Below are 24,254 nucleotides of genomic sequence, written 5' to 3' on the forward strand. Positions count from 1 at the left end.
TATTGAGTGTTTTTTTCACGTGGTTGTATGTTAGGATGTGTCTTTTGAGTTGTAAACGGCTGGACATCCAGTACTTCAGATATTACCAATGTCAAGAAAGAAAAAGAATGTGAGTTTAACTTGTGGTATTATCTGTGAATACAGCTTGTATGTATAGACGTAGAATTATGTGGGCGTTGTTTGCGAGCATTAAATACACAGTGACAGCCTCTTCAGTATGTCTCCGTCATGCGCATGCCATTTGCTTTATGTGTCAACACTGATGCTAATTGAAAACTGATGGGAAAGAAAGGCTCAATTCATTAAACCATGCACATTTTTATGTGTTTGAGTACAGTATCTGTGTGGACAATATACCCATTATGTGAAGTAAGTCACTTGCCTGGAGTGAACCTTCCCTCAGTTCAACTGTGAAATAGTTTCCTAATCCATACTTTATTTGTAAAATGCTTCATTGCTGCACAGTGTTATGCAGCAGGGTGAGAAATTCAGGATAATCACTCATCAATTGATGTCTTAGGATGTTTGCTCTAGATAACAACCCACAACTACATTTAGCTGGTGGAGCCTGGCAATGAATCAAAGTGCTCAACACACTTTTACTGAAATGTGTTTCAGTAAATGGCATAAACACATCTGTGCGTAAAATCATGCAAACGCAAAAAAGGAAGTCGTTTCACTCAGCCATCCTGAATTTAACATTTATTTGCCTCGCAAGAGTTTAATTAGAGTTTATAACACCCACAGTGCCTTGGAAAAGTATTCATACTCTGTTTCAGATTTTTGTGGCACTAAAACGCAAACTTGGATGTATTTTATTGTGATTTTAAGTCGCACATTGGATGCACCAGTGAAAGTCCAGACCTGAATTGGACGTGGAAAAATTATGTTCACAGGTGTTCTACATCCAAACTGACTGAGCTTCAGCTGCTTTAGTGAAAAATGGGCAAAAACTTTAGTAATCTGTGCTAAGCTGATATAGACATACCTCAAAAGACTTGTATCTGTAATCACAGCATAAGTTGATTTAACAAAGTATTGACTGAAAACACATGCATCTCACTGATATTATTTGTAAAATAACTTTGGAAACCATGTATTCTTTTCTATATAATTTACAATTACATCTACTACATAAAATCCTAAGATTTCCTGAAGTCCCTGAAAGAATTTGAGTATAAAAAAAGGGGATTTTTACAAGGCCAAGTAAATTCAACACAAGATGTCAAACAACCATACCTGCAATGCTTGCGAAGATTTCGCTGATTCCTATCAGCACATATTGAGGCACTTGCCACCAAATGGGTAAATTTGCAGCATGGAAGACAACCTTGCCAAGCACCTGGTCGATGGTACCATTCGATTTAACGATTTCAAGGCGCTTGGTCTCCAGAATACCTGAGTGGGTGAACACAAGAAAGAAGAAGACAACAGAAAAGAGTTACTTATATGCAAACGTGGATGAATGTAGCACAACTCTGTAAGTCAGAAATATGTAGCCAAACACAAAATACAGTAATTCAATAGCAGTTTGTTGGGTATTAAGTTGGTTTTGTTGACTTCCTTCCTACTACTTCATTAAAATCCCATCTGCAAGGGTAGTAAATAATGCGACACTGCAGACAGTTCAATAATCACAAGTAAGCAGTTGTCATCATTTGGTGTCTGCTCCCTAAAGCATCATTCGATTAATATTATCGTGTGACCAGCGGCTATTTTCAGATAACTCCCAGAGACAGCCTCCTATCATAGCTACACTTAATGCTGTATTCGAGGAGAGTTGTAGACTTGTAATCCGGATATCCAATAATACCAGCCGTCCATCTCAGGCAGCATGGCCGCTGGGCTGCCCAGAGCAAATCTCACAGTATAAACACACATCCCTATTTTTATGTTTACCTTAACTAAAAATCACATATCAGATGTCTCCGAATGATCCTTTGCAATACGGCTTCACAGCTGTTAAATAACTTGGTTTTAGCTACCTGAAAGCTGCTGAGCCACAATTAGTCCAAAAACAAAAAATGCGCTAAAACCTGTCATCAAAGCTGGCCTCAAGATCTGGCAGAGGTCTTGCTCAGAAAAAGTCGCTTTGTGCTTGACAATGTGTCAACCTTCTCTACGCTGCATGTGTGGTCCAGCTATTCTCAAGCCCAGACATCTGTCAGCACATGTACGGTGAAACCTCGTGAAATGCTGTTGACAAATTTGCACATATTTCATACACAAGGTGACAGAAGTGATTCTAGCACTGAGCAGAGCCGGTGTGCTGGAGAGGTGGGCAGAAATTTAATGGGTTCAGCTGACTATTCGGTGAGCAAAAGATGTCACGCTGGGATTTTCACTACTTTCCATCTGCTGGCCTCTAAACAACATGATTTCAGCTAATAGAAAGAGGAAAGATAAGTACTCGCACAGACGTTAAGCCAACTGAGGTGTAACAGTGTTGTAAGGCAGCTCACGGGGGACATTGTGTCTAACTTGATAAATGTGAAGCAAGCATATGTCCGACGAGCAATTATTCAGATGAACTGCAGATACAAAATTATTACACAGAGTTTCAATTGTATTTCAAAATGTACTGCAATGCATAGATTTGATCCTGTTGTCTGCTTTGACTCGTAAAATCCAGGTCAGAACTGTTTGGCACCGGAGTCGTGTGTTTATCTTCTATTCTGTGACCAAAGCTCAGACTACACCACCATTCTAAACCCTTTCTCTCCACCGCCTGAACTCAAAATTGCTTTCTCCAAGATTTGGATTTTATTTTGCCGGAGCTCAAATGCAAAAGGTCTGTACTTTTTTTTTTTTTCCTTCAAAAAGCCAAATGGGAAAAAATAAATAACTGAAAAGCTTTCAAACGTTGAAATGAACATGTTGCAGCGGCATTCCTTTCAGAAAAGGGCCAGTCCTCTGAAAAGTAAATGTTTGCACATTCCATTTTTCTGAAGAGCTTTTATTATATCATCCTGATGGAAAAAGATCCTTTTTATAGACAAGAGTAGAACATATGAAATTAGATTTTTCATCTCTTCTCAAGAACATGAAGCCACAAAAAGGTCTTGTTTTTTCACAACACCGATGTTACTTTCCAACATTTAATTAAACCTATAAACCTTAAATTTAGAAAAGAAAATTGCACAAATATTAAGTTCTAAAAGTTAAATAAAAAGAGGAACTTAAGCAGTTAAAATTGGCTTTTTACAGTGCAAGTAGTCAGTTTCTACAAAAAGATGCATTTTGAAAAGCAACACAATATAATTTTTCTGACAATTTTCAGCTTGTTTGGATCTGACTGGTGACACTTAAAAATCTAATCTTTTTCCAGCTACTGAACGCACCATAGCTCATTTAGCCACCACCAACAACAAACTTCCCTGCTGGAAGAAGCCTAGGATAGCTAATTTCAGTAACAGTCCTATATCTAAAATAAAGTCCAGAGAAAGAACATAAATGTCAGAAGCTGTCCGTAAGGTATTTTCTACAACACAATTAAACATGTTTGTGATTTCTACTGTGGGGGAGGCTGTGGGAGAGCAAGACTTTCAGAAGATAACAAGAAGTCTAAAAGTACCAGTGCAAAGTTTCACTGTCTTTTGAGGTTTCAACATCTGCCTGTCATGGAATAAGCTGGAAATCTCAGTTATTGTGAAGGTTTGCATTCTCTTGAATATACACATGGACTCTACAGATTTTGTGATGCTACTTGAACTAATGGTGGTAGTGTGTCATTTCATCTCAAAACATATTTTGACATTGTTTTAAAACAATAATAAAAAACCTCTTCAGGAGTCCCAATAAAAATTAATTATTGACCAGAAAGACAAGAAAAACATCTGTTCCTATTTCTTATATTGCAGAAGCCAGAAAAAAAAGAAGTATCTAAAATTCGGAATTGAGAAGTTAAAGCCAGAAAAAAAACTAGAGATTCAAAATTGCCCAAAAATATCTGATTAATCATCTCTACTCTTGCCATCTAAGAATGCTGCTTATTAGGACTGATACACAACACATCACCACCATATGACAACCAGGCAATTATTTCCTTATCATACATACGCCCAGTTACAAAAAGTGTTAGTTTTTGTTTTGTTTTTTAACACAGAAAGGTTACAAAACAGCAGTTCACACCTCAAACAAGCATTAATAGAGGTGAATTATATTATCGGGCAGTTTAGATCTTATTACTTATATTACAATATTGAGTTGTTGGTTCATCTGATGTTAACTTACCTTTAAATTTAATTGGAAGCACACTTTTCTAAAAAGAACTTCTGTAAGAGTGTAATTAAGGACATGTTTAATAGTTTGCCTACAGAGAGCAAATATTTAAAAGTCACTAATGACAGAAATTGTTAAAATGCCATGTACAGGCTGTTGGTTGGAGAGCATTTAATTAAAATTGACTCCGTAGAGTGCAGCTGATTGGCCTTTCTCTACATTCAATCTTTGTCCTTCTCAAAACATTGAAGCCTTAATTTTTGTTGTAAAGTGGGAGATAATCTTGTGATTTATGAACAGAAAATATCTCTAGATCCACTGAAAAAAAAAGCCCACTAAATATAATTGTTAATTGAAACATCATTAGCCGCAAGCTTAATCACAGATTTTTTCTCATAATTTCCATCTTATATTTTCAGTCACTGTTTCAAAAACCTCCCAAGACAATATCAGGAAACAATAAAAAAAACATCACCGTGGAAGAGTAAACTCTGCTCTTGCTTTGTTCTTTGGCCTACTTAGGCGATAGCATAATTGAGAAAACATGTGAGGGGGAACTCACCCGCTGCCACGGCTGACCACATGACAAAGAACATCCCCACAGCAATCCTCTTCAGAGGGGAGGGCAGCAGGCCACGGCGCTTCAGGAAGGGGTCCACTACTTTGTCTTTAAGAGGGATGAGCATGAGGATGAGCACTGCGTCAAACATGGTGAGCCAGGCAGCCGGGAAGGTGAACTTAATCAAGAAGAATCCAGAGGAGAAGAGATGAGATAAAAATGTATAAGAAGCAACAGAGCATAAAAACAAAGAAGACTCTATGTGCATTCCAACAGTGTTTGTGTACACATATATGCATCCACAATAAGCAAGCAGGTTTCGGTCTTGATACTGCTTTGGCACCCCCAGGTGGCCAAAGCCAAATACTATTTAATGAAAAAAAATGAAAAAAACAATTAATTGAATTTACAGGAATAAAAACCCCACAGTCAAATGGATCTAAGACGTGAACACATTTTAGGATTATTATTCCCAGAGGCTGCAGCTGCAATACTGATAACACTGTTGTTTTAGCTGCAAATCCATTAAAGCCCACCGCAAGCTCTATTGTTCATTCACAGTATGTTCCCTAAACCTGAGAACCAAAAAGTTTCATGTTTAAATTGAATATCTGAATTACTAGATGGAATAAAAATATTCACAGTAACTGTTAACACACAAAATGTTTGCTACTTCAAGCACAATGTTGCTTTGTGCAAAATAAAATTGCAAGTTGTTAGACCACATAACATATGCAAATCTATGCTGGCTATTTAAATTTCAGGTGACATGGAAACTTGATATGCACTTCTTATTTAACAGACTGATATATATATTTTCTCTCAAACTGAATTCCCCAATTCTTGGATTAATTTAGCAATCTATCAATCTGTTAATAGCACATGACCATATATCAGCTTTTATAACAGACCACTTTGCCAGATAACACCAAAAATCTTGACATTTTGACAATAGTTCAAAATGTCTTCTTTCTTGCCAAGACATTTAAACATGAAAAAAAAAAACACAGGGAAATAACAGTTATAAATTAAAGTATATACACAGGAATTATGAGTATCTTTGCTGGTAACACCGGGCTCAATAGAACTGCAGTTAGTTTGTCCCTGCGACATTTCATGAGTTTAAAACACACAAGCACACTTTTTCATTCTTTCTCTGTATAAGAAACATAATTTAGCAATTTATATCTAAGATCTAAATCTACAACAATCATCATCAAGAAGTAGTTTTTGTTGTTTTTAGGTTTTTTTTGGCTTTAGTATTTTTTTTTTTTTTTTACCAGTAGATTGACAGGAACATGGGTTGTGAGAGAGGGGGAAGACATGCGGCAAAAGTCAACGTGCCAAGACTCAAACCCACAACAGCCGTGTTGAGAACTGAGGCCTCTGCGCCACCGTCTTTGCCACGGCACTTAATAAAATAAAGGATGTGGCCTTGATTTTATTAAGTGCTTAACAAAAGCACTTCTAGAGATTCTAAAGAAACTACGCTAAAGCCCATAATCCTCATCTCTGGAGAAGGAAATAGGTTTGACCTAAATTCATATTTAAATGATCCAGCTCTTTAATGAAGGAAAATTGATCAATTAACTAACGTTACATTAGTGAAGATACCAGAATCTCAGCCGATTTTAAGATGAATCATTGGTATGGGTTCCTGTTCCCTTGAGAAAATAGCATCTTTTAAGTCTAGCCACTTAACTGTCAGGTGAGCTGAGGGAGAGAAGTCCCAGAGGCTTCAAATCTTACTTCCCTTTTAATGTCGACAACTGGCGAGGTTGGAAGGAGAGACATCTTACTTCCTCTTTCAATACCAACAATATTTTAGACATGAGAAGTGCAACCTGAGCTCCGAGACAAAGGTCAAAAATGATGGCCAAAATAATAAATAAAAGTTTAAGAGTTTTACAACAAATAAAAACTAGTTACAGTTTTGTGAGAATATTAATGTACAGCTTTAAGAAGGAATAAGAGTTATTTTTTGTTGTTTCTTTTTAGGTGTTTCACTTCACTTTTTTTTTTTAAAGGTGTTGGAGCTTACAGCCTGAACTTTCAACTGTGATCAGTGTCACTGCAGTGAAACCTTTGTTTTTTTGAGGAGTCATGTTTCACGTGGAGCTGCTGAGGGACCCATCAAAGTCCTGCAGAATGCAACATACAAGCCGTGAGAGCGAGTTACATCAGCTACAAATCAGCAGGAACCGTCAGACGGAGGCGCTGCAGCAGAGGAACACAAACACAGCCAGGTTGCTAATCTGAGAGGTATTAGTCTGTGAAGTTCTGACTTAATCCCCAAGGCATTACAAGCCGTTCCTGCTGCCTCCAGCTGTTGCTTGCCATTGCATGTCAGAGACCAATTGACTTTTTTTTTTCTTCCCTCGAGAGCGAGATTTCTGGTTTGAAAATATTAATCTAGAAACAGGTGGTGTTTTGTGTGTTTATTATTATTACTGCATTATGTTCTATCTACTAAACAATAAACATGATCTTGGACTAAGCCTGTTTTTATTATTTGTTACCTGATGAGAGGTGTCCACCGAGGTGTTTGAGGGTGTACCAGGAATCCTCAAATGGAAGCTCTGCAGGATATATGTTGTCTGCATCTGCAGCACAATAAGGAGATTAATGCCAGCATAAAGTAACTCTCCACTTTATGATCACCAGGCTCTCTGGTGCAAAGCTGGTTCTCTGCAATCTTGAAAGAGAAAATAATCTTCCCTTATTTTAACATGTCTGCTTACTGGAAGCCAGCATGGGCAAGATAAAGTCCTCTAAATTGTTCCACTTGTGAAACATGGATTAGTCTTACCTGGAAATACACTGTCCAGTATGGAATAAGGGCAAAGAAAACTGGAAGGATTTTCACTAATGATTTCACTTCCTCTACTTTTTCTTCCGGAAATTTCCCTCCATAGGTCAGTTTTGCGGTGTCGAGCAGGGTGGGTTTATTGCTAAAACAGAATTAGAAATGAAATAATTTAATTACTAAACGACTGAAGTGTGAGTAGTACCATAAATTTAAAAAAAAAACATGTTATACATAGAATATGATGAAATTACTCTCAACTCTTAAAATGGTACATTTAATCATCTTTTTCTGAGTAAACTTTACCCTTTAATAAAAGCACTTCTAGAGATTCAAAAGAAACTACGCTAAAGCCCATAATCCTCATCTCTGGAGAAAATTCCCTAATAAGGAATTTTTATAAGGCTGTGGGATTGTCCAACTTAAAATATTCAATGTCAAGTTTTTGAGACGTTTGTGGTACTTTGGTTCAAAGTCAAGTTTCAGCTCTTTAGGATAACTTTTCACCACAGGGAACAAAGATGAATACATTGACCAGATGTGGGGGGGAAAGGCACTCACAAAAGAATTATAGGAGGGGATCAAAGAGAGATTTAAGATAAAGGTCTGCTTTAACATACAAAAGCTGCCTTGCAGCTCATAAAAAAACTCTCCACAGAAAAACACTGAATACACAACTGGAAATGTGGAAATCCCAGAGAAATAAATATTTGATACTGTTATTTTTTGCTAATGATTCCAATAATTTACAAATGATTCAAATGAGTCTTTGAGATCCTTTTTGGCTAACAGCCTAATACTTTGACGGATTTTATGGTTTCAACAGTCGAACAAATTTGTTTCCCATCAAATTTAGTTTTTCTTATCACTAAAGAAATACAGAAAAAAAAAACACCAGTATGAGCACTCTTACCGAAGCAGGTTTGGTTCCTTTGGTTTCTGTGAGCAACAGGCAAAGGAAAGGATCTTGACCATATCTGAGAAGGCACTGCCGTCGGCAGGCTTTGTGATGAAAACGGTCCGTCCCAGAACAAAGACCAGGAAGGAGATCCCGAGGCACACCGCCGGGATGATGTAACCAACCTCAAAACTGTAATTCTGCTGGATGTATCCCACACCTCCCAGAGACAGGATAGCTCCTAAGTTGATGCACCAGTAGAACCAGTTGAAGAATCTGCGCGTGGCCTCAGGTCCTTTGTCTTTGACCTATGGTCACAGACAAAACAGAATAAAAGCAACTAATTGATTTGCAAATGCATTAGTTTTAGAATGTGTTAACAGAGAACACATGCATAGACTTTTCAACACGTCATAAAACTCCCTTCTATTGGATTCTCCCTGTTTTATGTAGCATTGGAAATTATGTCTCTGTGTGGTCTGACTGAGAACACTATATGAACTGTCCTTTAAGGGAAATGACAAATGAAGAAATCTGAGGCTCCAAAGGCACGCACATCAAGCCATCATTATTCACCCAGCAACCAACATTTCAACCAATTCCTCAAGCCGATATCAGACAATCTGCTCCGGTTCTCCAGCTCTCTCAAATTGCCCAAACTGGATACTGTCACTGTTATTTTGTCAGTGCTGTGCACAGCTCTACCTTGGGTTTGATGATTTGTAAACCTTTAGACAAACACCGCCTAACTTCAGAAGCTTTCACACTATAGCGTCTTACCCAAACACCTTAAGGCAGCTTTAAGGTGCCTTGTTGCTATCCACATGTTTTATGAAAGCATCGACAAGGCAAAGGGGGTTGAGGTCAGGCCGCTTCTGTTGTGGTCTAGACTCACCAAGCAAGGTAGTCACAGCCCAGCATCAGCTGACTGGTTTAAGGGCAAGTCGGCTTCGCAGGTTGAAGTCTAGTAATGACGTATAGTTGGTGCGACCAGCCAGCCGCAGAACTTAAAAGCGGAAGCGAGACTGAGATAACTTTCAGACAAGGAAAGAAGTCAAGATATATAATCTAAATTTGAAGCATTGGCTCAGCCAACACCAGAATCACTACACTATGTTTCTACGGCGTTATTGCTTTGAAAAGAAAAGTGCAGGAAGACCAACAAACATTTTATGCATTGTGCACCTCGTATCATCCTGCCCTAGTGGCTTCCTTCCTGGAGACTCGCAGTTGTGCAGGATAGCGCTGCCTTCACTCGCAGTGTATGAATGATCAGTCAAGCATCAACAAAAAAGTTCCATAGACAGCATCAGGTAATCAGGAAGTTAAAGTGGTTGTATTCTAAAGCAAAGATCAGAACACTTTGCCTCCACTTTTTACCTACTCACCAAAATATATTTGTCACCTCTGGTTTATAGCCTCATGAACGACCTCTAAAGCATAAAAGATATGCCTTGTCAGGACAGGGCAGCCGTGCATATTCTGTGTTTGTTAGGTTGTTGGTTTATACCCATTGTTTTTGTTGTCACAGTCAGCGTTTCGCGAAAGCAGAGCAGATGAAGGCCCTATAGCAGGGGTGTCCAAAATCAGACCTAGAGGGCTGGCATTCTGAGTGTTTTAGTTCTCTCCCTGGTTTAACGCACCTGAATCAATTGATGGTTCATTAAAGACCTTAGGAAAATACTGACATGCTGACAAGGTTGTTACTACCACCAGGGAGAGAACTAAAACATGCAGGATGCCGGCTCTCGAGGACCGACTTTGGGCACTCCTGCCCTATAGGGAAGGATTGTGCAGTGTAGTATTGGTTGGTCGTTCATATTCTAATGTATTGCAAAGTTGGAGATCACTACACATTTGTCAGATGAAACGTTGTAGTCAGACTTGTCTATTAGGAATGGACTTTCTTTATGGATTCCCATTATGATGCTAAGCAGATGTGATCTGTTTAACATAAGAACTGCAATGATGGTTGACCACCTCAGGAGAAAGTATTAAATTTAAAGGAATATTCTTCACGTCACAAATCTCGTGAAACACGTGAGGTGTGAAAGTACCTGAAGCTTATCAGGCAACATTTTTCATGTTTACTATTCTGAGTCTCAACAGTGGTTGGTCATCTGAAAACCAAACAATACACCTTCAAGTATCCATTGAACAACAGTGATGTTCAATGAAAGGAAAGGACTACTGAAACACTGTCTGAAAATGAATCACAAACTTGGAACAAACCAGCACCATATGTTGTGGTTGTTTCTTAAGAAGCTGGCGCTCTGTGAGGTCATAGTTGTAAGAAGAGTCCGGCACTGGCCAAATCTCATTAAAACAAGCAGCACATTTTCAACTGCTATGATGTATTTGACTATTTAAAACTGGCCAAAAAGTTTTACCTAGAAGAAATAAAACAACTAGGCTTGTACAGGGCCAGGATGGGTTCTGCTATGAAGGAACGTGTGACTGCACATCCCACTCATCTGAGCACCCAGGCTCAAATTAGGGAAGAAGTGAGTTTCCTTAGCACCAGTGCCCAGATCTTCTTGCCAGCATGTTAAAGTTCAACAGTATGTCCCTGATACTGGATGAGTTAGCTCACAAATGGCTCAACATTGGTGAGTTAACTCACCAATGTTGAGTTGTGTCTGTATGAAGACCTCTATATGAACTTTGAATGAAGTCACTAGATTATTTTTTCTGGTTAAGATTGTTGTAAGCATATGCATATTGCACTTCCCTGAAAAGAGGTGGGCAACCCTTATGAAAATGTTTGCATCATTCTTGCACTTAGTTTCTTTTGAACGGACCACAAATGCACTTATTTACTAAGGGTCATCTCAATGGCATCATAACATTTGATCTTTCAAGCTTCTACTCCTCCATTATGCAAAAAAGGAGCAAAGGACGCAGCATTATCTACACCCAGTCTATGCGCTTTCCATCTACGTATGACAACCACACAAAGCACAAATTGCTGTGATCTGGCCTTTGTGTGGATTGCAAATCTCCTAAAGACATCATAAAAACCCAATTCACATGAAAGTGACATGTAAATGGCATCAAGGTAAAGTATCCAAAAAAATTATTCACATTTGATTCAAGAAAGTGATATTCTTAAATTTAAGATTTCAATGAATATCTAAAGCTCAATTGGGATGGCAGACAATAAATATGCAGAGTATATATAAATTTCTTTTTTCACATAGATTGAAGGTTGTGAAGCAACCAACACATATTACCTACACTGAGCTTTCTAAAAGAACCCACAAGAACATCTTAAATCAATTTGGAAAACAACTTTTTTTTAAAATCCATGAAAACTTTATAAGTTGGTGCTGCTATACAATTGTTGTCATAGCAGCACCAATTCACTTCATATTGAAGCACAGGTTTGAGCAGTGTGATATGAGGAGCTATAACAAAGCCCCATTTCCTCTATAAATATCAAATAGAGAGAGATTCAGTACAAAAACAAACTGAATCTGGTTTTATAGAATTCTTGTGCAACACAATGTCAGGTTACAAAGAACTGAATTAAAACATTTCAAACGAGAAACACAATTTACTGTTTATTTCTGAATAAATACTGCTGCCAATTTTACTCAGGCAAAGAAAAGGCAAGCTTAAAATACAGCACTGGTTATAACAGTCTATCAAGCAAATATTTATTTTTTATGGAAGTTATTTTGCTTATCAATCCTGTATGATAGTCTTTGAAAAAATAGCTCTGCAATGCAGTGATACTCAACTCCGTTTTTTTTCCTCTTTCATCACTTCTTTGTTAACTACACAAAAGCTGTCAGAAGAAACGTCTCTCCTCTTGTCCTAGATATAACTGTAAGAGCCTAGTGCTGTTTCTGAAACAATTAAGAGGAAATATTCATTTATTAATTCTGAAAAAAATGAGCTTTTAACTGACAAATCTTAGGATTCAATTCAACTAAACATAGCATTGACAAGTTAATGGGCCTTTCGTGAAGATTTGTCTGACTGACACCAATAATAACTGAATCATTTCATTCACTTCACTGTCAAATGCCAATGTGCTCTGACTGTTTAAACATGGTGATAAGAAATCGTGACATAAATGCAAAAAATGTTGCAACAGTATCAAGTATTGTTTAAAATTAATACCACCAACTTCCTTTGGAAATATTTATGCACACTTTGGGATATTGTGTCAGGATACAATAATCCAGTTAAATAACTCTCTACTTTCTTAGAGAAAGCTCTTTGAATAATGATATGTCGATTCTTACAGCCACAGAGCGGAAGTACACAGAGCCTTGCAAAAGTACACGTAGTGGAACTTGTTCCCATTTTCAGCTTGGTTAGTTCTTGACAATATCAATGTCAAGAACTAACCACAGATCAGGGATCAACTAGTAATGATGTAACCTCTTAAGTGTCAAATGCTTAGTTAGTTGATGAATCCATGAAGACAAAGGCGTCCTCAGGACGTTTCATGGATTTTAAGTTAGAGATACATCATTAAGCAATTTTTCAAACGTTTAATAGCCATAATCTGAAAATTGTAAAAGGCATGGCACAGCTGCAAACCTATCTAGTTAACATTTATATTATACTATGCATACTATGGTATGCTCAAATTAATAAATTAATGGATGACAAAATATCTTTAAAACATTCAACCATATTTTTTTAAACAGAACTACCATATTTTGATTTTATCTAAAAAACATAAACAAAAAAGACTCTCACATTAGAATAACCAGGCTTCTATATCTATCTCTCATTTAAATCAATATATTCCGAGAATGGATTTTAGATTAGTAAAATTGAGGTATTATTTAGTAATAATCTAATTTAAACTTTTAAGTCTGATAAGCTTCTGCTTTTGCTCTAGTATTCAAAAGTACTTCTCTTTCAGGACATTAAAAAAATGTTGCAGATGCTTGTGAATCTAGAGGAAATTTTTTTTTAAGAGACCCATAAATTGCTCAACCAACTATCCGTCTAGCCTCACTCCTGAAAGCCGAACTTTAGTCTCAAAGAGCCACTAGTGTAATACAGTATGTGGAAAGTATTCACAGCAATTCACTTTTTTTTTCACTTTTTTTGTGGCACAGAGCCAGGTATTATGCATTTTCCAGGAACACAGTGCTATTTTATAGCAAAATCGAGTAACTAATTTACCTGCAGTTGTTATAAAGACATTGTATATCTCAAACATGACAAATAAAATCTGATGTTGCAATTAGATGCATTGAAATTGGCCTCCGCCCCTTAAAGAAAATCCTGCTTTTTCAAACACTCTGCCTTCAGCACATCATCAAATGGTTGCCACGGGAGATTCAATGATTTCTCAAACTTGAAAGTAAGAATTAAAGCAACACTCCAGGTATGTTTTTGATGAGGAAGTAACATTATGACATTCCTGTTTTTTAAATTCATTTGAAAAACACTTGAAAACTCTTTTTCACATTATCAGAATGGGATATTTGTGTGAGGAAGTGTAAGAAAAGAGCTTAATTTAATACATTTTACATAGCAAAATGTGGAAAAAGTGAAGCGATTTTCCAGATGGACTGTATGCAATAGAAGAAATCTCAAATTCAAGTAAATTCAGTTCACTTAATATACAACTTAATATAGAACAGGATGGAGGGGTTATCCAAGTCTCTTACAAGCAGAAGTGTTTGTAAACACTGATTGTAAAATTGAAAAGAAATCTTTCAGCACTGATAATAAAGGTGCACCTGAGTTCACACAAACATTTGCTCTATCACCTGGAATTGATCTGATATTCCTAGAGATGTAGATAACATATAGAGCCTTAATTTGTGCACAATATTTCAAAAGTGCTTTCATTCCAGTTGTAACAAAGAATTTCCTTTTTTAAAGGCACATACTTCCCTTTTCACATGACTTTACTTAGAAACAGCCATGTTAATCAGGAGCATGCATGTCTCAGTGAAATGTCACGGCACATCAAATACCCAATCACATGTTCGATCACACACTACATACCCAATCTCACACATATGAGGAAACGAAAAAATCTAAAACATAGACCATGAAACACCCCGTCATGGTCAATTGTCAAGAAAGCCTATGGGTGTGTGTGTTCTGTATATCTAACGTTTTCACTTAACGTTTAACACAATTTTGTATCTATTTACATGCAGTTGGTTAATGTGTTTATGGATTAGTATGATGTTTTAGTTTTGATTAATTTAATGAAAACAAAAGAAAAGAAAACAAATCTTTCAGTATTTGTTAATTAGGAATCGAAGCCAATGAGAGAAAAATGGCTGATTGGTGCAATTCTAAATCAAAAAATTTTACAACGTGGTTATACATGAAAACTCTGCAACTGAAAGGAGGCATATTCATTTTTTCATCATGGCTGTAAAAGCCACATGTTTGAATACTGCAACAAATAATATGAGGTGTGAAAACTATGGTTTATACTTTACCTGATCGGCGCCAAAGGGAGTGATGTTGGATTTCACAGTACCAACACCAAGTGCAACTAAAACCAGTCCTATGTAGATTACTGAGTCACAATATGGTCTGCGCCATGGGCAAGTTACATTTGTTGGAGTGGTGTTGTTCATACATTCAGCAGGTTGCACAGGAAATGCTGTCTCTTCTCCACATAGGTGTATCCTTGTTGAGTCTTTTGAAATAAAAGGGAAAAAAATCATGCCACTCAAATACAGGATTAAGCTTGAAGCAATAGTCAAGAACTTCCCAAGGTACGCGTCTGCCAGCCAGCCTCCAAACGGTGAAATCAGATAAGTTATTCCCATGAATGTCAGAAGTGCCTGCGTGGCCTCAGTGCCTTCCCAGTAAAAAGGGCTGTTGTTGAGAAAAAGTACCAGATTGGATGTGATGCCATAGAATGCAACCCTTTCCAAGGACTCAGCAAGTAGGATGGCAGCACACGCTAGTCTCCGTCCCTGGAAGACTGATGGTGGTGAAGGTCTGTTTCCTGAGTCCAAAAGCGGGCTTCTCTCAGTGGAGTCCCTGTTATCCATTTTCAGCTAAAATAATGGAAACAAAACTCTTCCTGAATAGTGAGTAAAGACCTAAAAAAAAAACAAAAAGAAGAATACAAGTGAGATTGGAAATCAAACTACCTATGCTCTATCAAAACATGTCAATAATCAAGATTTTACAAGTGTTGAACAATAAAACACCTGTCACATCAACATACAAACATAATGCATAAAAGAAAAAAAATATAAAAATAATGAAAGCTACAACATTCTGTGCTAATTCTTGTGCCACCAACTTATTGTGAAGTAAAAACAATCGGAAGTGATCCAAAACCAAAGAAAATTACCACGAGAACTAATTCTAGATGTTTTAGACATCGCCAGAAAACTTTCAGCAAATGTTTGAAGACCGTTTCTGTGTTGTCTAAATTTCACTTAGTTGGCTTCTAAGAGTCCTGTATTCACCCAAGTTTGTTAAAGTAAAAAACTATTTTCCTACCGTCACAATACGGTCACTATTAAGCATATCATTATTATTTGCTAACAAATGCTCCAATATCACATGTGAATTGTCCTACTAATGTTACCGTTCTTTTCTTTAAAGAAGAAAAACAAACATTAAGCTAGCTGTAACACCAAAAACGTGTGGTTTAGATTACCTTTATTTATTGAAGCTCTTTCCAGCAGTCTTCAGCAACCTCAGCCTCTCTAGTTGAAGTTAGCCACTCGAAGTGTTTAGTTTTTTCTCTCGTAATAAGTCAATACTTTCGCTAAAAAGGACTGGGAGTTCACAACAACAGTGTCACAGCACTGTCCCGTGACACGCTGCTCAGTAAAAGCTGTCACAGCTGCGTTCCTGAACCGATCTATAGCTCAAACCGGAAGTGATGGTCTCGTAAACAGAGCCTTCAAGGAGTACATCCCTGTAATATAGAAGTCTACTATTTTAGCGCATGCGGCGTACCGCCGGTAAAAGGAAGTTCCTTTTATTTTGTCGTTTCGTTGTGGTAGTGTAGAGATATACGTGTTATCAAGATGTTCTCTTGACCGAGTCTTTAATATCGGCCACGACACAAAAGCAGTGCAGACAACACGTTAGCTTATTACAACCGTTTGTTTCCAGGGGATAATTATTAGAGACGGACTTGTAAACATTTGAAGCGTGGTTCGTCACTGGTTGGAAAATCACTAGTAGCACGTTGCTGGGCTCTGTTAGCTTTCTTCTACGTGGACGTTACCGGGGAATGAGTCCAGGAAATGTGATGTGAGCTGGGTGTAGCAAGGGAGCTGAAACTCAGAGACCTGCCTTGCCTGCTCTGTCATTCACCGGTTACAGAGCACCGATTACAGAGGGGATATGAAATTACTCTTTCTAGCCTGCCTCAGCCCCAAAACAGGGAACTATACTACAGCCGAGAGAATAAGGTAAATTTACCTGCTGATTCAGATAACTGCTGGTAATTAGCTTTAGAGGCTCGGTCCGACAGAACCCTGGTTAACTATTAAGAACCAGGCTATATAAGTAGCTGAAATTATGGAAATGTCCCTCTTCACTGCTAATTGGTTGTAATTAGTCAGCCGTAACCTTATGGCTCATAGTGATGCTATACCTTAACGTGGCTTTTGGCCGCTGTACCTTTGTTCAATCATGTGATATTTGTCGTCATCACTGGCGGAGGAAGTAACACATCCTTTATTTAAGTGAAATTGTTCTGTTTTGAGAAACAGCCCTGACTTAAAATGCCATCTGACCGAAATCACCTCAATAAGGTATTTTAGGTTCTGTTGGAAGTCCAAATGTGACTGTTGCGTAGCCTGGAAAGTTAGTTTAATTAGATTATGTAAGTGTTGCAGATGAGCAGCTCTGTCTTTTAAATACAAGTGTTAAATGTTTTTAACTGATTTAATAGTTACAATTAAAACACCTCAGTAAGTAAGGCAAGGCAACTTTATTTATATAGCACCTTTCAGCCAAAGACAATTCAAAGTGCTTGTACAAAGAAGTTAAAAACAACATACAACAGAATAAAAATAAACAAAATAAACATTACAAATTTGAATATAGTTAAAAAAATTACATTAAAAAAGTACATTAAATTATATTATGTAATTATGTGATAAATAAAAAACAAAATGGTTAGATAATTTTTTTAAACAGACTCATTTTAAAAATTCTGTCATCATTTTAATAATAGTATTTAATTGTTTCCTCATTCCTGTCGATCCATCAGAAAATAATTGATACCATCATCACGGCTACTAAATAAACATTAACATTGGATTGATTAGCCAGCACATTTTCATTGCAGACCATTCACCTTGTCTGGAGCAGTGTTACCACGCCCACTGACTTAGATTTGTAAGCTTAAAAGAAAAATGTTTAAACAGTGCTTTTAACATTTTAATGAATTTCACATTTTTTATTTATTAGTCAGTCCTTTTTTAAAAATTATTAATAATTTAAATCAAAATGTCTATTTAATGTATGGATTTTCACTTTTGTCTAAATGTTCACAAACATGCCTAACTCCAGCGGTCATTGGTCAAGAGTTGAGGTATACCTTGGACAGGTCAATTTTATTTTCAATCAACGTAAAATTAAATTCAAACTAGTCTTGTACAGCAAAACATCAAAAGTAAAAGTATTACTTGGCAAGACTGCAAACATAGGCCGTTAGAAAAATGCTGAAAAGTAGTTTTTGATTATTTATGGTATATTTAATAGTATTAATGAAGTTAGCCCTCTTTCACAGGAGATTTCTTCTATGCTGTTATTGCTTTCTGTTCATCGTCTTATGATCAAAGAATTGATCATTTTTTTTCTGTGGTTTTTGCACCATTAATGCACAACAGAATCTGTTAGTGTGACAAGGTCCAACATTTTAAGTTTTGCCATTACAAATGCCAAACTGAATCATTAAATTATATTGATAAGGTTCCTGCAAGCGCCATCGAACTTTATTCTCTAGAGAGAAAACATGCAAATCCTTCTCTGTTCTCTCACAGGTCAATTTTATGTTCATTTTCTGTCAGAATGTTAGAAATACATTTTAGAATTCAATTGGAATAAAATACAGCAAGTTTTCTGCAAAAGTCGTCAAATAATGATTGCATTCAAACATGCTGTTGTCCCGCACCGGAATAAAAACTTAATTTCACAACATGCTAAATAAAAAACATTTTAAATAAAAAAAAAAAACACGTTTAAGAAGTTCTAGTGTTTTTATCAGGTTTTATAGAGTTTGATTAATTTTAACTAGGACAAACAATGCCACCCTGTGATAATTCTGGAAAACACAGATTGGTTGGCATCAATTACTGTGCATGGTACTTCTGGACTGAGAAAAAATGTTGTAGATAGTACTTAAACAGGCTAAAATCATAGCGAAACACCTTTGTACTTCATTATTTTAAAGTACAAAACTACAACTGAATGTGTCACATGTGTTTTATGTTTCAGGTCTCACATTGAATCAGCAGGACACAGCTGCGAGTTAAGAGATGTGGCAGATTTTCACTCTCCCTCTGACTTGGCACATCTAGTATCCCAAAATCCTCCGTTTGAGGGTGCGCTGGCAATTCATCTTTTCAAAGCTGGCAGACTCCTCCTGGGTAAACACTGACTGAGGCATCATCTGTGTCGTTGTGATCGGATCTTACTTTCTGTTACTAATATTTGCCAGGAAAACAGACATGTAATTATGTCCTTTTTATACAAAGGTTCTTATTCTCTGTTTGCACTAGACCTTCGTTTACCCTTCGGAGTCATTTTTGGCGGAACGGACATAAATGAAGATGTGAAAGATGAGCAGAAGCGTGTGGTTATGGAGCAGGTGCTGCTGAAAGCCAGGTGACCCTACCGCTAACCGCAATTTCAAAATGCTTGATTCCAAAGACTTTCAGTTTTTGTAGTTGAGTCAGAACACCAAGTTAATAATGAGCTCTAGCACTCTTTTTTTTGAGGTGTCAGTCGTAGCTCCGTCGGCATTTTGGTGCAAATAATGTAACTTGCTTCTTTTTTTGTTTTGTTTTTTCAAACCCGTTCTTTTGTAGAGATTTGATGCAGCTGTCGGCATCTTGAAGTTCAAGCAAGAAGTAAATGTGGCCACTGTAATATTTTTATTCATGTCACTCCAATGAAATTTAATCTAATGACGTTTAATTATGTGATTTTTCTGCCTGAGACATACTTTATTAGAGATGGAATGGTTCGCAAACTCCACAGTTCAGTTCACCTTTCTTTTCCTATTTTGTCAAAACTCCAGAAATACTCAACAATAGCAATACATCATCCATTTATTTAAATATATATTTTACTTAGGTCATGTAAAAACCGGCAGTTCAGTGTTAGCTATTATGCCAAGTTAAAGCTGGCTGCTAATGAATGAAGTGATTTTGTTAATTTGCTAACAGCTGTTTAAAGATGTTTATCTTAAATTCTTACTTAGACAATAATTATTAATTTCTCACTTTTTACTAAAAGTTTCCTTGAAGTTAAAATATAGTAATGTTTCACATATAACTTAATTTATGTGAATCCTGAGTTTCAGTTGATTGGAGTGAACCGATCAATCGGCCTTATCGGCCCTGATCCAATTTCCTTAATTTTGAGTGATTGGGTATTGGCTGATATTTACATGCGAAATTGATCTTATCTACTTCTGCAAGAGTCTGAAAATTATCCACTGTCCCCCGTTTGCTCTGCCATGAGAAAGAGCAGACTGACAGCATGGCTGCTAAGTCACAGCCCACCGAGTCACACAAGTAACAATAGTCACTTTGTTGTGACTTTGTCACTATATTTAGTGACTTTTTTAGCAAATGTATTTTTAAAAAAGTGACTAAAGACAAATGTTGCAACTTTTTTGTTATTGAAGTGTCCAAAATTGGAATTGGCTTTTTAAAAATCCGTGATCTGCCAGAAAGCTGCAATCGGTGCACCCGAAGGGTTTGATTTCTTTGCTTGCCTGGTGAGATTTTCACTTGCACCTTTGGAAATATATTTAGTTAGAAAACTGCTACACATGAAAAAAAAATCACCTGTATGTCCCAAATTGTGACAAGTGAGCAGAGTATAAATTTTTTTTTATGAGCCATTCCATCTCTAAGAAATACTAACATATAAAGCTAAATCTGCTCAACAGAAGCTCAGCACACAACATTACTTCAATTGTAGCTGAAAAACGTTATCACTATATTGAGAAAAGTTTGAGGCTGAGCATTTTTAATTTAACTCCAACTGTGCAGGTTGCGAGTTGTTTCCTTTTCTAGTTTAACAGAGAGTACTTATCAATATCATGTGAAATGACCTGACATCAGTCTCTCTCTCTTTCTTTTTTCATGCTGATGAAAAGGGCGTGGTAGGGAACTTATCTTGGAAGTTTTAAGGGCACAAATCCCTACTGGGAGCAAATGGGGAGATCTAGCTGTTGCAGCTTCAAACAACCATGCACCTCCCACTGTTGATGCCTCCTCACACACAGACCTTGATCTTAAAATTCGGTCACCACACAGAGCCTGTTGGGCCGCTTAATAATACACTGCCTGGCATGCAAATTAATATCCTCCCGGTGACTTTTGCCCTACATTTCCTTCATTTTTCCTCATTGTTTTATTTGCCTGAAGCCAAAGGAAGTTTTTCTTCTGCTCTTGTTTGCGCCAACAACAACATCAGGGTGCATTATAGCTTGGATACCTGTTGCCATGTTGGTGGTGAGCTTTTGGTGGTTACTTTATTGATCTTTTGTGGCAAAGAAGTCACAAGATTGTTGAGATGTTTGCACCAAATACGGTGTAATGGAAATTAACAAAATAATTTAATCTACATTTGTAAAATGTTTAACAGGAGTCAGGGACAACTGTTTCAAGACTGAGTTTAAAGCAGTGGTGTGAATTCATTTGCTGAGCACACGGGGTGTGTTTTCCTGTGTTATTTTTAGAATTACTGCAGAGTACCTCAGCAGTTCCACCAGTTTACAGATGAGATGGGTGCAGCAGTTAACAAATATTTTATCTGGCAGTGCTAACTCAAACACTTCCAGACAAGAATGTTGAACAAAACATGCCTGCATGTGGACACAGTGACTATTTTAAAATATCATCTAAACTTGTATGTATGTAACTAGTATGATAACCTGAATCAAACAGACCTGCCACATGCAACTTGAAAGCTGTACTTTTAAAAAGAGTGCTACCTTGATAGGTGTTTGATAGGTCTTGTCAATTAAGAAAATTATGCGACTCTTTTTTTTTTTGCCAGCAGTGTGCAGCAGCAGCATTACTCTGAGCAGAAAAAAACGTGTCACTCTAATACTTTTATCTGTCGTCTTATGAGGTCTTTGAGGTCCAAAAAAGGAAATGGCAGAAAATATAAACTTTTTAAACCTTGCTGTGTCTTTCAATGGATTATTAGGGTCATTGTTGAAATAAAAAGAAGGAAAATAATTGGGTACAAAGTAGAAAATCTTTCCCCAAATAAACTCAGAAATATCAAGATTCATTTCAGATTTTGTCAAAAGAAACATGAACTTTCTCGGATGTCAAAAAGTCGTACATTTTCAACAAACAAAGCTTAAAATTTTGCATGATTAAAGACATATGTCTATGATGTTAGAGCAAGGATATTTGCTGACATTGTGAAGTCAAAAATTGTTTTAGAAAAAAACTGAGAAGTTTTCTGAGATTATTGAGTAAGACATTAAGCAACAAAAAGTGACAAACATCCTCTAAGATTCAAGTGGTAAGTTTAGGAGATCCACATCTGTCCCCCCACCCCAAACTGTAAGCTCTTTTTCTGTATCATAACGTCATCTCTCAGGCACAGACACACCATAAACACCTTGAGTGGAATCCAGAATACACACCTGAGACAGGGAGGAAGAAGCTCCAACATGGCTGCCTCAAAGTTAATCCAAGTTTTTTTTTTTTTGTAAATATCTCAAACTAATGTAGAAATTTCAGTTTTTCATCTGCAGTGGCCAATAGTTATTCATTTGCAATGGCCTTAGTAATCCGTCAAACTATCTTGATACTGATAACCTGACAAATCAAAACAAATTAGTAATTTACATGTCTCATTAGAACCGTAAATGGACACAATTTATATAGCACTCTTTAAGTCATACCACGCTTTACACTACTGCCACATTCACACAAATCACACACACAAATGTCTGCACATTCATCACAATTACACAAATGTGTAGGGTTTTGAGTCTTGCCCAGCGGCACATCAACATGTTGCAAGAGGAAGCTGAAATCAGACCCACACTTTTTGGATTGCAAGACAACTTTTCTCTCTGTTGTAAGCTGCAACTTGTCATAGAAAATGTTGGTAACTCTTTATTTGACGGGTTGTGAATAAGACTGTCATGACACCATCATTAACATGACATAACGCCTGTTATGAACATGAGTAAGTCTTCATGATTATTTATGACTGGTGTCATAAAGTGTCATTCGGAAAATCATGACACTTGTAATACAAAGTTGACATTATTCAAAATTTCTTTATGATAACTTGACATTAACCAAGAAATCATGATCTGACATAAATTTGTTATAAAAGTATTACTGATTAAACTTTAGCTTTAATAACATAAACCCATCATTTTTAAAGTTTAATCATGTTCATGACAGGTATTATGTCATGTTCATGATGGTGTCATGACAGTCTTATTCACAACCTGTCAAATAAAGTGTTACCAAAATGTCTTTCTATGGTTATGCTATGTTTGATAATAATAATCAATGCATTAAAAATGCACACACAGTGCAGAACAAACCTTCCATGCTTACTTCATTTCTACAGTGGATGGAGACTGGCATGAGGAATCCATGCCAGTCTCCAAAATGGCAGATTGCAAAAATCTGATTTTCTGTAAATTTTTCAATATTACTTTCACTAATCCTGCTTTTTCCGCAAATGTCAAAATTATCATTGCCTGTAAAATGACTAAAATTCACTCATATTTATCAAAATCTTTGTTCTGATTGAGTCATTTTTGCATTTTTCCCCCCTGTTGTTTCTAATCAGGTTTGCTGTTGCTTTCACTGAAAAACTAAAAGAAGAGGCAGAATTTGTTTTGGTATGATCAAACCCCCTTTTCTCCAATTTCTTTATTAAATTCCTGTTATTCCTGGAGTATTTTCTCATTAATAATGCATTGATTCTGTTACTTACTCCATTCTAAGTTTGCTGCAAAATTTAAGTTAAGTTACAAGTGAGGATGCACAGAGTAAAGCTATTTTATTATGTTAACAAATGCAGTTAGCTTCAAGTTTTGTTTTATTTTTATTCTATCAGCCAGACCATCTGACCAGCAATTTCATGGATGGATCTGATAAAGCAAAGCCTGTCAAGCACATAATCAGTCTGATGTTACATGCATGGAAAACAATATAGGAAATATAAAAAATAAAATAAAAATCAATGAAATTATGGTTGTAAATATGTCTTGCTCTACATTCATTTCATGATAAGCAACTAGGTATTCTAGCACAAAATCCCCACCAACTTTGACAAATACAAGACATAATTTGATGACTTTATCTTCCTCTTGGTATATATGCAGTCCAATATTTTGCAGCAGATTAAACAATCATATTGAGATATTGTATCTGTCGACAGTCAAATGTATAACAGCCATTTGGGAGTCTCTGAGCATTATTGGCATTCTTCCTCAGTTGCTGAAAAAACACAGTGTGTGTTGTTATGAGAGGCAGGTTTTACAACAAAGAATGAATAAAATTTCTTGTTCGTTGTCATTTTATAGTTGGCTGCATTAAAAAACAAAAATACTTATTCTGAAA

General features: G+C 36.6%; 2 protein-coding genes across 4 annotated transcripts in view; one reads left to right on the top strand and one right to left on the bottom strand.

The window, feature by feature from the left end:
- Positions 1-16,286, bottom strand: part of slc15a4 (solute carrier family 15 member 4) — a 32,331-nt gene extending 16,045 nt beyond the window's left edge. Inside the window, exons 1-7 of the mRNA XM_032579117.1 lie at positions 16,103-16,286; positions 14,919-15,533; positions 8,500-8,792; positions 7,590-7,731; positions 7,300-7,383; positions 4,784-4,958; positions 1,240-1,398 (exon numbers count right to left, since the gene is read on the bottom strand). Coding sequence (XP_032435008.1) covers positions 1,240-1,398; positions 4,784-4,958; positions 7,300-7,383; positions 7,590-7,731; positions 8,500-8,792; positions 14,919-15,482 — 1,417 coding nt within the window. The 5' untranslated portion in view covers positions 15,483-15,533; positions 16,103-16,286. The remainder of the gene's footprint in view (positions 1-1,239; positions 1,399-4,783; positions 4,959-7,299; positions 7,384-7,589; positions 7,732-8,499; positions 8,793-14,918; positions 15,534-16,102) is intronic.
- A 132-nt stretch (positions 16,287-16,418) lies between these two features.
- glt1d1 (glycosyltransferase 1 domain containing 1) overlaps positions 16,419-24,254 on the top strand; it is a 44,429-nt gene continuing 36,593 nt past the window's right edge. For 2 of the 3 annotated variants that reach the window (XM_032579118.1, XM_032579119.1), the window contains exons 1-4: positions 16,424-16,868; positions 18,904-19,055; positions 19,188-19,293; positions 23,479-23,530. In XM_032579118.1, the coding sequence (XP_032435009.1) occupies positions 16,801-16,868; positions 18,904-19,055; positions 19,188-19,293; positions 23,479-23,530 (378 nt within the window). In that variant the 5' untranslated portion in view covers positions 16,424-16,800. Of the gene's footprint in view, positions 16,869-18,903; positions 19,056-19,187; positions 19,294-23,478; positions 23,531-24,254 lie in introns of all 3 variants that reach the window. The other variant, XM_032579120.1, reaches the window with a different exon arrangement.

The sequence above is a fragment of the Xiphophorus hellerii genome, chromosome 12 (assembly GCF_003331165.1).
Source record: "Xiphophorus hellerii strain 12219 chromosome 12, Xiphophorus_hellerii-4.1, whole genome shotgun sequence".
NCBI lineage: Eukaryota > Metazoa > Chordata > Actinopteri > Cyprinodontiformes > Poeciliidae > Xiphophorus > Xiphophorus hellerii.